Here is a 13,743-nt window from a genome sequence, read left to right on the forward strand (position 1 = left end):
ACTGCAAGTGTAATTACCCAAACTTATCTCCCATCACTGTATATCCAGGTATGGATTCCACAGGGTATTTTGTTGTCACTTTGTTAGCCATCTATTCAAAGATGTCAAAACACACACATTAGATGTATGTGTGTGTACAACATAAGTTGATCTAGACACAAGCCTCTAGCGTAGAGAGCTAATTTGTCTTGAAGAAGCAGCTAATGCGTATGTAAGCTTGCATACAAATGAATCATCCAGCTAACGAGCTGGGAACTACCCAGTATTACTATATGAACAGGAGAATTGGTGCCTTGTATAGTTGTTATTATTATTGTTGTTATTCTCCTCTTTTGTCCAGTGTCATGTCATGAATTTAAAAGAGTCTTTTCAGTGAAAAGTCTACTTTGTCTTACCTTCACATTTCACCATGTTATTTTACAATGGAAGTAAACACAATCCATGGACTGTATTGTGCCTCCTCTGCTAAATTAGCCTTTAACATTAGTGTACTTTTGATATGATTACCATTACAAGTTGAATTCTGAACAGACAGACAATGACAGGTTTCTATTGTTTATCTTGTGATATGTTTATCATGTAACATATGTATAGGTGGTTGGACAAACAGTGTCCAAAAACATGCTTATTTGTAGATACTATTACTACTACTACTACTACTACTACTAACCCTTGCACAACAGGCACTGGTCCTGCTACTCCTTCTTCTCAAATACTAAAACTAATAACAATAATAAAATATAACATGTTCTAAATGTTAGTGTTCTTACAGAACTGGGTCTAATGAATTTGAATTATCATTCAATGTATTTTTGCATATTGAAGTGAATCTTATAACCTGTTTTTGTTTTATCCTTCCTAGCCTCCTCGTTTCCCCGACCAGAATTCAGAGATATTTCAAACCCCATGTGCCTGCAGTGAACAAAGATAACATCATAAAACATCTGTCTAATCAAATTCCTCACAGTTTTATATTGGACAGGAGAATTGTTAACTAAAAATTAACTAAAATTGAAATTAATAGTTATGTTCTCCCTCTGCACATTGAAAACCACAACTGGACGCACCCAGATATCATGTTGAATGCTTGCAACGTTAAGCTAAGAGAAAGACCCCCAAAAAGTTTGCAGAGAGGTTGTTTTTTCGTTTTAACAACGAAAATACATTTTGTAAAATGCTTATTAACGGCTATCAATAAATATCAAGTACAATTGTCACGTTATTGTAACTTAAAAGCTTGTAAAACATAATAGACAAATAGTTAGTCTGCTAGTAACGTTAACCGAACCTGCATTAGTAACGTTAACATACCTAACGTTAGTAACCTTAGCTCTAAATCAGCTAACCTAGCATGATCGTTTGAAAATACGCTTTTCATGGTATTTCTAGTACATCACCTTTTCCCTATACTCGTCCAGTAATTTGTTCTTAAACATACTTTCACAAGTAACAGGAGACCGTCGTATATTGCCTTCCTCCTGTGTGAATTCAGACAGCATCCTCACCTTTTCGCATGCACATTTGGCGCCGCTCCCCTCCGCCAGAAAGCTGCATCAACGTTTACAAATCACCCGGAATGATACGGTACTTCTGTGCATGGAAAAATAAGATCGTCAGTGCCGAATTGCAGAAAAAAGTACGGCATTGACGTTTACTCATAACAATGTCACTCAATATTTGTAAGTGATGGAAGTTTTTACTAATTTGAATGTTAAATTGACCTTTTTATCCCGAAGACTAGGCTGGTGACCGGAGAAGAAGAGAGCATTGTATGAGTAGAGGAAGACAAACGGACTGGTGCATGGCAAGGAGGGATGTGTTTGTGTGTGTGTGTGTTTGTGTGTGTGTGTGTGTGTGTGTGTGTGTGTGTGTGTGTGTGTGTGTGTGTGTGTGTGTGTGTGAGAGAGAGAGAGAAAGAGAGAGAGAGAGAGAGAGAGAGAGAGCATCGTCATAATTCTTATTGACATTATTATAACTATACTAGCATTAGTTTCTCACTGCATCACTGACTCTATAGTCACCTTTTATTTCTGCAGTTGAATGCTAAAGAAGTCTCAATTGTGTGGGAAAATACCTCTTTCTCCTACAATGTAAACATATTGCACAGTGTATTATTCTGTAGCCACATATTCTGTAGCCAATTCACAGGCACTGAGGCTTTAATGAAAAGATCTACTTGCATTGAGGGAATTTTAGTGTTTTTTGACCCATACTACTGACCTTATGCGTGTCAGCAACAAGGAAGTGCTGAAGATATGTGCTGAATGTGGTGATGTCAGGCCATAGGACCTCCTTTTAAATGTGGACGTGTGTTTCCAACTTTAAGAAATGGTTGGGGGGCTGTGTGAACCGTTCAGGGCAGTGACTTTTGACATGTATTTATTTTAGCTGGGAATAGCAACCAGAAGTTAAAAGACAACACCGGAAATGGATCAAACAGGAAAAAAAAGTAAAAATCAGGATATCTCGGCCTCTGCTGCTTCAATTTTGACCATTCTTTAAAAAAAAATCTATCTCTCACAAGTCACTTAACTTTTAATTTGATACTAAATTGCTTTAATAACACAATGGACTACTTTTGCTAGCAACATTTGTTTCTGATCATTGCCCCAAAAGATGAAGTATTTTTTACATCACACAATGCATGACCTTTGTTTAGTTTTCCTCAACTGCTACAGCTGCAGCAGATAACTCATGAAAGCTTACAACGCAGGGAGGCTTTTTGTGATATTTAACTTCCTCAAGGACATGCAGATAAAATTCAAACGTTGTTCCTTCTGTGGCTGATGACCTATAAACGCAAAAATAATCTTAGTTTTATCTCCACCATTCATTCCAAGGACATAGACAAATGTCAGCTCAGGCAGCCCACACTTCCCTCTCTTCTCCTTACCATCTCCATTTGTTACTAACTGACTGTTTCTGTCAGGGAAGGTCACTGCTTTAAGCTATTAGCTTGACTTCTGGCTGGCATTGTATTTTTAAACTATCAGCAGAAGAATCAAACACAGAGGACTGGAAACACTTACGACCCTAATCAGCCTGATAGCGTTTTGGCATAGGAAGTCCACCTCCTAATTCAGAGCGACCTCTTATAAGGCTCAAGTCCCTTAATGGAGTTATCTTTCACCTCGGGGGGAGTAATTGAATGGAGAAAAATTGATTAAAGGTATCAATAAAATCATCGGATAGCACTGCCAATTTAAAGCATTTTAACAGTCTTCTGTTATTGGTGGGGGGGGGGGAGGCTATATCAGCTGGTATGTTGATATTGACAGGGAGGTACAACAGGAGGCGGCGAGGCTGTCATTGACGAGTTCAAGATCCTCAAATACGATTTGTCATCATTCTCCACAGATTGATGTTAATTGGGTTTTCTATCCATTCACTTACCTCTGGAGGTCATTGGAAATTGTGTTGGACAGCAGCAGCAATTCAGCTGAGAGTTGCAAAAGTCCAAAGCTAACAGAGAGGTTTTCCAAAGAGTGATGGCTACGTAAATCATATTGGAAAAAGAAGGCAATGCATAAGAAAGAAAATCTGAGTAAGTGTGGGCTACAAATGTTTTGTACAGTCAGCTTTTGCTGCTGCTGATGTTATCATTAGAAGCCCTGGACTGACAACAGAAAGTATGATGGTAGACAACAACAATGACAAGGAATCACCCGAGGGACAGAGTGACAGAATAAATCAGAGAGAAGGAATCAGATGTGGAGACAGAACAATGTGAGATTGAATGCAAAGATGACACATGAATGTCTTTATCTGATTTGACAGAAGTCAAACTAGAAAGGAAGACAGCGGTTTCAGGGGGAGAAATGAAATACAGGTTAAATGCAGAAATAAGGTTACGGCAGGTCAAGTGGTCACAAAAATAGACTGAATTCCATACAAGTACGAAAGCTGAATCAACAATTACTTGGCTGACTTCAGCAGCATGTCAAACTCACATAGTGACATGGAGCACGCCGGAACATCTCATGTCATCCCTGTCACTACAGCCTTGAGCCCTTGCTGTCATATTCTCTGAGAGTTGTTTCATGAATTCACATCAGCAATACTGTTTAAGCCGAAGGAAGACTCATAGCCTCTTGTTGTGACATGGTTTTCTCATTAATCCTGTGGAACACAACTCTATGTTAGCCTGAATGCTTGGTATATTGTAAGAACTGATGAAAATATGTTGCTGTACAGGACATAAGCAGTTTTGACATAGATGTGTTGACTTGGCGCCATCTTCTGGTCAATAGATGTATGTATGTATACAGAAGATACATTCTGCACATACCAGTGCTTTTCAAACCTGAGGAGCTAAAAGTATTACATTTTACTTTTATTTACTTGATTTTATTCATTAAAATATTGAATTGTATTTATATTTTTCCATGTACAGCACTTTGTTGCTTTGTTTTGACACATGTAAAAACAAAAACATCAATATAAATGTATCAGATTTGGCCAAAAGGCTAAATTTCATCTGCAGTCCCAGGTAGGCCTAGTCTAGCATTGCCAGACCTATCTCCACAGTGCTGTGTCAGTGCTGAAGAATGGTCTGGCTACACAGCCTCTAATAGGGAAAAAATGTTCTGGCTTGTTTGTATTTCTTTAAACCAATCCCAACTGCCCTGGATGGCACTAAGCCCCAATAGTAGAGATAGCAAGAGAGACTCACGTGCCAGATGTGAGGCTTTAGCCCAGCAATGTGCATCTGTTGAGCCAGACTAACGTAGGCCTTATACATTACATTAATACATGACATTATACCAAACAAACATGACGTACAAAAGCCTTTCAAATATGTGTTCATATTCTACTCACAGGAGACTATTGTCTGCATATCCCTTGACTTGATGAAAATTGTTGGTAAAAGGCATGTAATAGGACTCAAGGATGTAAATGAAATGATTAAGGAGTGGCTGAAACATGACATGAGTACAAAAGTGAATCATAAAATGCCAGATAATAAATATAATCCTGTCAGGCTTAAATTGTTAAACCTGGCGCCTACATTACCCACAATGCAACTCAACCGCCGGCAGTTCTGTCGGAGATTCAGGGGTGTTATGCTAGAGGCGGTAAATGTAGCCTCGAGCAGCTAGCCTCAAGCACAGATAAGGAGCGGGCTACAGAGGTCTGGTAACGTCTCTTTTTAACTCAACAACCACAGATATTTTTCATTTTCAAACTAGTAGTGTTCAACCACAACCAACTCAAGTGACATCACTTGAGGCAATTTATCAGATTTAGCGCAGCTCGCTCTGGAAACACAAAAGCTTTATACAACTTTTTCATGTAGTAATACTCCCCAAGACCTGAAAACAGACTTTGATGTGTAAAATCGGTGGAGTTCCCCTTTAATGTAACCATACACCTCACCACTGAAGGTCACTATCCTGACCATGCTAGTGGCACATTCATCTCATCTCTAATGTCTTCACATATCATCACAGCTTAGTTTCTGTCCATCTGTCCTCCCCTCCCTCCTTACTGCTGACTCTTTTTCCACTGACCCCGCCACCTCTTACATCCACTCTCCTCTAATCCTGCCCTTATGTCTTCACTTTGTCCTTTGGCTGTCTGAAGTCCTGCAAGTTGAGAAAGTGGTTTGGATGACTCCTCTCACTCCGGGTCTCGTCTGTCCTCTTTCTCTCTGCTTCTGCCTCTGCTGCTAAATGACCATGTCACCTACTCTGAGAGGACAGATTGCATCATGTGAGGCTTTTCTCCCTAAATCACTCCCACATTCTCTTCTAATTTCTTCAACACCAGCCTAAAGGGGTGATTGAATGCAAAACCGATTTTACCGATCTGCAGCTCCCCTCTTCCTGCTAAATGGCCGGTGTGTGTGAGTGAGAGCGCGGTCAGCGAGCTTGTTACGCCAGCAATCTCTTAATGCAGGTTCCAGTTAATCTTATAATGTGTGTAATTATAATGTGTTGAGTTATTTAAACAAACGATCGGGGAAATAAACGCCTCTTGTCCGCGAGTCGCATTGATAGAGCCTGCGGCTGGATGGAGCTCTATCAATGAGAGCTAGCTAGCCTCCTCTTAGAATTCCTCTGAAATTCACAAAACTGCATTAAATTGAAATTGGGGGGGGGAAATGAAGCTAACTAGCCGCAATCTGTACACATAGGATTGAAGGGACAGTCGCAGCTAACGAAACCCCTAATGTTCACAAAAATGCATTAAATTGAAATCGGACACCATTATTAGCTTTATAAGACCTTGGGGTAGATGTTATATAAGTGGCGTGATGAAATTCAAACTGTAAATATAGCTACTCTAGTTATGCCGGCAGCTGGCAGTCAGCCAGTAGTCCAGTACCCAGGGAAACGGTGACTTTCACTGGGTATGGAGGTTGACGCTTTCTCGTCAGACTGTAGAGCTCCTAGCTAAAGTCCGACACGTCTTACCAAATTTGCAATTAGCCATAAATCTTCATAAAACGGCCCATATTTGAGCTTTATATAGTTGATTTCTCGCTTAAAAAAGTCTCAGAAGTGAATTTAATAACGAAATAGCCTGACAAACAATGTATGTATGTATGTATGTATGTAGTTTATAGTTGCGGCTGTGAAACACACAACAGAGACAGATTCATTAGATAATGGCTTTATATTCCTGTTACACTAATGCATTAGACACATAATTGGATTTTTGATTAAAAACACACATCCAAGATACAGCAAACCACAAAAAATGAAAAGAAAGTAGCATATTAGTCAAGCAGAGTCCTAACATATAATGTTATTTGGTTATTGTGAAGCAATTATACCATTTTAAAGTTTTCATTAAAAAACATAATTTAGTATGGTGATCTGGTGTTGATTCACATCCCTGAAAATGTCAAATGTCAAGTTTTTTCCTGTTTAACCTTAAAGGTGTACTATGAGTTCCTGCATGGTTTCAGTGTGATTTCATTTTTGTCTCAAATCGTAGGCATCTCTCCTTGATCCGCTAGCTGCCTGCTCCCTGAACACACTGTGAAAAAGCCCGGTCTCGGGAGACAACACAGGGGTCGTAAACGTCAAACAAACACTAGGGGCACAGGCTGTGCACCAAAATACAACAAAAAACATTCCAGCCAATCACCGACAAGATGGTTGGGGGAGGGGGTGGGGGTTAGTGACAGTTAAGGCGCTTTTCCATTACATGGTTTTTTGGTTTTCCATTACAAAAAAAAGTACCTGGTACCTTCTGACAGGTACTTTTTTTAGTACCACCTCAGTTGAGGTTCCAAGCGACCTGAGCCGATACCAAAAGGTGACGTGAAAGCGACAGAGGGGGGCATGTCCTGAACAAACCCGCCATTTTTAAATAATTTAGCCAGCTGTGTTTTTGTTTTGTTGCCTCCAGCTTCATTTGAAACAAAATGTGTCTTCTGGCTGTGGCAACAACAACACACCTTCGACGTTCTGTGTGTGTGTGTCGCGTTAGGTCATGGCAGTTTACAGCGGCACCGCTATGACGACCAGCCACGCTGAGGCAGTACTAAAATCTGCAATGGAAAACGGACGCACAGTGCGTCGAGTCGAGGCGAGTTGAGCAGGTACCATGTAATGGAAAAACGCCATTAGTCAGTTTGTCATGACAGTTACCAAAACATGGGGGAAGGGGCGAGCTTGCTCTGTTTTGTTTGGTATTTACTTGGAACGTCAACAGAAGTGATGTCATGCAGGAACTCATAGTGCACCTTTAAATCTCTTTTACATCATATCAAGTATACAGCGTTTAATTATTGCACAAAACTCCATGGAAGTTTTACAGGTACATAGACAGTTAAAGTAAATTAAAATACCCCCTGTTACATTTTATTATCATAGCATCAGAAGGAGTCTCCTAATCAGAAAGCATTAATGGATTAGGTTTTGATCTCAAAGGCTTTCATACTCCAGCTACCTATGTTACTTCTCATAAACATATATACTATGAACATTTGTTCTTAGAGCAGCAAATAAAAATATTTTTATAAACATATATTATGTTTGCTTGTTAACACTTTCTTCTCTACTCCCTGAGAAACTAAAACACTTGAAAGGAAATGCCCAGCTCTTATACAGCATAATGATGTTTTTTAAAGGGGCTGTACTCGATATTCAGAACATTAATATAGCAGTAAACAACTATTTGCTATGTAAAAATACTGTATATGAAGTCCCTCTGTGTGTGTTGTAATCAGATCTTCTCTGTTCTTGTTGCATGTTAGTGCCTTGTGTGTTGAAGAGTTGGGGATCAGTCTGTGAGAGCCGTGTGGAGGCAATCCCAAACCACTTTTTTCAGAATATCGACTACAGCCCCTTTAAGGCTAGAATTATTTCATCAATTAACAAGCTTATTATCTGTTTTAATGCTTTAGCACCCAAACATTCTTATTGTTAACTGTAATGGCAAAGATGTTCAGTACATGGATAAAAAAAAATATGAATCCAAATATACACTCAATTATTTATACTACCTCTGGCTTAAAGTTACCAGACAGTGAGTGTTTACTTATGTGTCTACTAACATGGAAACCTTAAACAGGCTGCAAAAATCAACAAATGCACAGTATACATGCCCCATTAGAATCTGAATTTAAAAACAGGATGGACAAAAAAAACATAATACTTCACAATTTCCTGAATATAAACAAAAATAAATGTAACTGTAAACCATCTCAATGAATACAAGTGCTCTTCCTTATTGATGTTTTAAAATATATTTTCCAGTCCCTATCATGGATTCAGTCATTTACGTAGAATGAGGTTACATGTTGAGTTAGGTATGCACTATATACTAGTATACGTGGCTCATCATCACTCACTCACAGTCACAAAACTGTGGTTTATTGGTGGTAATACATTCAAACATAAAGAAGACTTTTTAGAGACTATAAATCCTCCTCAACCTAAACAGCCTTTTATCAATAGTAATATTTACTGGGAGTTCTAATAGGGTACAAGTATAGTAAGTGCTAGCTGATAATTACACAAATACAATTGGTACTTTGCATCACACTTTTTTTTCATTGTTTCAGAGACAGTGTGTAATGTTGGGCCAAAGTGCAGGTGTATGGCTACAACGTTCCCTTTAGATCTCATGCTGGTGTAGATTACCGTTGTATAATCAAGCCCTAGATTAGGTATCAGTAATGAGTGGTGGGGAGAGCACAGTTACTGTGCAAGAGTCTTTGTCACCTTATCCCTGTTCTATGTCGCCCTTGTCCCTGCCTGACACGACGTGTGGTCTTTTGTCCCAGGTAATGCTACCGTACAACACACCTATTAATTAAGATGGCAATAGGCTTGTATACCAGGCTAGCACTAAAGGAACAGTTCGACATTTTGGGAATTGCGCTTATTCCTTTTTGCGGCAAGTTAGATGAGAAGACCGATTACACTCTTGTCTGTACAGTACAGTAAATATGCTGCATGCTGATATCTTAGCATGAAGAACAAGGAGAATCAGCAAGCCTGGCTCTATCCAAACGTAAAAGTCTGCCTTTGTGTGCCTATAAAACAAACTCATATTACCATGTTATCTGTCATTTGTTTAATCCATATAAAAAGTGTAAAAATTACAATTAACTGTTTTATGAGGGGTTATGTGGTGGACCTTTTTTTGGCCAGTTGCAGTGACTTCTTGAGTCTCAACTAGTTGCCTGGCAACTGCTCCCGGCCAAGAAGGTGATTTGAATAGATGCACACTATTTGGCGACATCTTTACAGGTACCAAGTGTGGCTGGAGTAGAATCATGCATATCCTGCTGCTCGCCAGGACTGGGGTTGGTGCACCTTTGTCCCCCTTATTCACTGTCTCTTTCACTTACTCACACTCACACTCACACACACACACACACACACACACACACACACACACATTTCATCTCTCCTCCATAATTTTCTTCAGGCAGTCCACTATGTCCTCGCCGCTGACCCAAGGAACTATGTTTGCCTTGAACATGGCTGCCTGGGACTGCTGCATCTCCAGCAGCAGCCTGTGCATGGGAAAGTCCCTCCTGGGGAAGGCTGTGTCCCGGGGCCCCAGAGCCAGAGAGGGACAAATATCATTGGCCCCATCTCCGATATAGAATACCCTCTGGAAGGGAGCACCACCACGCTCCTTTTGTCGGCCCGCCAGATACTCCCGAAGGATCACCTGCTTGCATAGGTTGTCAGGACAACGGCAGCACGAGTGGGAGTGGAAAGGAAGCAGCACAAGACGGCCAGTCACATCAAAACTTGCCGGGTTTGTGAAAATCTTCCGGAAAAGGTGACGCACCCCAGCACGCTCCAGCCACGTCTCGATGACGTACATGTTGGCGTCGGAGACCACCGCCAGCTCAAAGTCCTGCTCATGGCTCTGCAGATACTGAAAGAGGTACAGGAGGCCAGGTGTGGGTGGGATCTTCTCCACCGCTGAATGGATGGAGTCCTCAGACACGCCCTGCTCTGCCATATAAACCAAGACCTTCTGCATGTACTCGTTGTAGTGCCCCTCCCTGTAGCTGTTTCTCAGCCACTCAGGAAGCTGTTGCCCTGGTAGAGCACGCACCACAGCATCATCACTGTTCTCATTGATGATGGTTTCATCAAAGTCGAACAACACCAAAAAACGCTGATGCTGTGGTGCTGCATGGGTTAGGTTTGGTGGAGCTGTCATCTTTGGTGTGTGGAGGAAACGGTGAGTGGTCCCTCTCTAAGAAAAGGAGATGTGGGGAATGAAAAAAAATGTTTCTTTTTCTTTGTCAAGGACAACAGATCCTGAGGAGCACTCCATTGTTTTATAACACCCTACTCTTAAAATAAAAATGTCATGGTAGGATGCCAAATACATCATGACATCACCCTGTGACCAGGTTTAATTAAACATGCAGCCCCGAACCACACTGGGCTCAGGAAACATAAACATACTCTTAATTAGGCTTTAAGCTGTAGGGGAAACATATGTTTACATGAAGAAAGGGAGGGAGAAGAGTTTAAATTAAACAACACATAAACAGGATGTTCATCCCACTTCACTTGCGTGGAGAGAGCTGTTACGTCACAGCATACCTTTACCATAAATGGAACAAATATGACAAACGAGCAGTGGTGAGGCATTAAAAAAGTAAATCTACTCAAGTACTGTTCAATTACAATGACTATTTTTGATGTATTTACATTTACATGCTATTTTACATTTCACATTTAACATTTCAGAGGACATATATCTATATATATTATATATATACATTATGCCTCCGCGCCAGCGGCAGCCATGGTCGGAGGCATAATGTTATGTTTTTTTTAATTCGAAAATTCCAACGCTAATTATGACAACATTTGACACAAATGTCTAATAGGATAAAATGATGAAGTGATGACATTTTATGTCCAAAATGTGTCAACTTCACTTTGACATCATAACTTTTTCTGGCCGTTATTCAACGCCATAACTCAGGAACAGAAGGGGAGACCTTTGGTCAGATACTGAAGAGATTACACTAATCTTGAAAGTGTGATTGTATAGGCCTAAATCTTCTGTGCTGCGGTGTTGAAGATGTGTGTGAAGCATCCATGTTTTGCCAAAAAATACACTTAATACATTTACCAATTTAATTAATAATAATTTTATTTATTATTATTATTATTTTATTTTATAATTAATAATTGCTTCAAAGTCTTCCCTATATTATAGGAGTCTGAACAGACATGGATGTAAACTGCAACTTGACTGGTTGGCGGAGGCATACAACCATGAGGTGGTAATTCTAGTTGACATCTGTTTAACCATATAAACATTACTATGCCACAAAATTCTTAACTTTGGCATGAACAAACTTGCAAGAACTAGAAAACAGAGGTAAAAACCAAAATGCAATGACTCAGTCAAGGCTAGCTGGTAAGATAGTTTCCTATGTTGATGGTCCAACATGAGTTTGTTGTGCCAAATAGATAAGGCAGTAACTAAATCTAATCATACTGGAGAAAACAAGTAACACCAGATTAGCTATTCCTGCTAAAAGGTAGTTCAGCAGGCAGCTGGCCTTAAAAGAGTAATATTTGAGCCGTCTTCAGAGGAATTCATGTGATTTGAATTGGTTAAGTTACCTTGAAATCACATGTTTGAATGTATTTAATTATAAATGATTTTATGAAGCCAGCTCATTAGGTAAGATGGACAAGAAAGCTAAAGAAGATAGTCTGGCTAAGAGCCTTCTTCTTCTGTAGTTATACTGCTTTCTGCCTTTGTAAAACAGTATATCATTTGTAGATTAAGATTTCCTACAAAACGCATGATTATCCTGTAAAATATGATGTAGTCTATTGTTATAGATTACACTACCTAACTGTATATAAAGTATTTAAAATTAACTCAACCAGCTACAACATGTTATTGCTATTTAAACATCTGTAATTAGCATTAGTAATAACAGTATAATAATTAGTATACCATTATTATAATAACAATAATTCTGCATAATGAGTATTCTGCTGTTGATGCTTAAGTATATATACTTATGATAAGTCAAGGGTCGGAGTACTTCTTCCACCACTGGAAACAAGTTGTACGGGACTGACAAAGAGTAAAAATCAATAAAAATTGAAAAGGGACATATTATCACTACACCACATGCTCTGACAATCTTAAGATTATGATTTAAGGTCATGTGCCATAATAGGATATCTTGCACAACCTTTGCATGCAAACTATATAAATCCACACACCTTTGTAGAAGAACAGAACAGAGAGTGAAACTTGATACCAAATAAGTGAATTGACCAAAACTCATTTGAATAAACCACACAACCAAACGGCAGCTATATATTTAAAATTGTATATTTGATAAGTTATGTGATTATATATATATATATATATATATATATATGTGTGTATTTGAATTAATGCATTTCTTGGTTTGACATGATGAAATGCATGCATACCATGACAATGTCAGTTCATTGACAATGTGATAATATCAGACAAGCTGGTGCTCAGTAATGCAAACGTCCTGTAAGCTGCAGTTTAGCTGCACCAACGCATTGTGCTGGCCAAGTGACTGTACGCCTGGTCTCCCTCAGCAGCTATATTATTAATAGGGCATACTTACACACTAAGCTATCTAATTTTAACCCGTAGCAGCTATTCCTGTGTGAGAGGTTACAATTGAAAGTCATTAGCGCGGCTCTGTCAGGAGTCGTTAGGTTGGGTGTAACGTTATGTCCGAGCGGCAAAGATGAATTCTAACAGTAAAATCACAAAAACAGAAGGAAATGTGGATTAAGAGGAGAATAAGAGAGAAAATCAGGCCTACCGGTGGTGGTCATATGAGCGGGATGGTAGACTTGGTGCCCGGCTCCGGCGACTGCATCCCAGTGACACGACAAGATTGTTTTTAAAGGAGACTCCCACAGCAGCACACAGAGGGTATTCCCATTTAAAGCCAATGTGTCAAGCAAGCGTAAACACATGGCTTCCGACGTGACCTTTCAAATTAAAAGCCCAAGAGAGTAACATTATTTTCATTGACGTTTAAGAAATAGCCGAATTTGACAGAAACAACACATGCCATTGGACATCCATAGTCATACTCCACTTTCATTGAATTTGTTGCAGCAATGGTCACTGCTGCCTAAGATATATACACTCCCTGGCTATGCCCACTTTCGGTGGTGGAAAATAGGCCTAGGTCTTGACGTAGGCTACACTTTCTCAAGTAATAGGCAACTTAAGTAGGCTACAATATTCAGGTACTTGTACTTTACTTGAGTATTTCCA

General features: G+C 39.5%; 1 protein-coding gene across 1 annotated transcript; it reads right to left on the reverse strand.

Annotated features, from left to right (window-relative positions):
• Positions 1-6,618: 6,618 nt before the first annotated feature.
• On the reverse strand, positions 6,619-13,369 carry LOC144536198 (putative phosphatase phospho1). Its single transcript, XM_078279212.1, has 2 exons — positions 13,280-13,369; positions 6,619-10,680 (listed from the first exon to the last, which is right to left on the reverse strand). Exon 2 carries the CDS (start codon positions 10,642-10,644, stop codon positions 9,865-9,867), a length of 780 nt encoding a protein of 259 aa, XP_078135338.1. The 5' UTR covers positions 10,645-10,680; positions 13,280-13,369; the 3' UTR covers positions 6,619-9,864.
• Between the last annotated feature and the right edge of the window lie 374 nt (positions 13,370-13,743).

Source organism: Sander vitreus, chromosome 21 (assembly GCF_031162955.1).
Source record: "Sander vitreus isolate 19-12246 chromosome 21, sanVit1, whole genome shotgun sequence".
NCBI lineage: Eukaryota > Metazoa > Chordata > Actinopteri > Perciformes > Percidae > Sander > Sander vitreus.

Bases quoted from the DNA above. Each gene is read 5' to 3' on its own strand.
- LOC144536198 (XM_078279212.1), bottom strand. From the start codon at position 10,644: ATGACAGCTCCACCAAACCTAACCCATGCAGCACCACAGCATCAGCGT.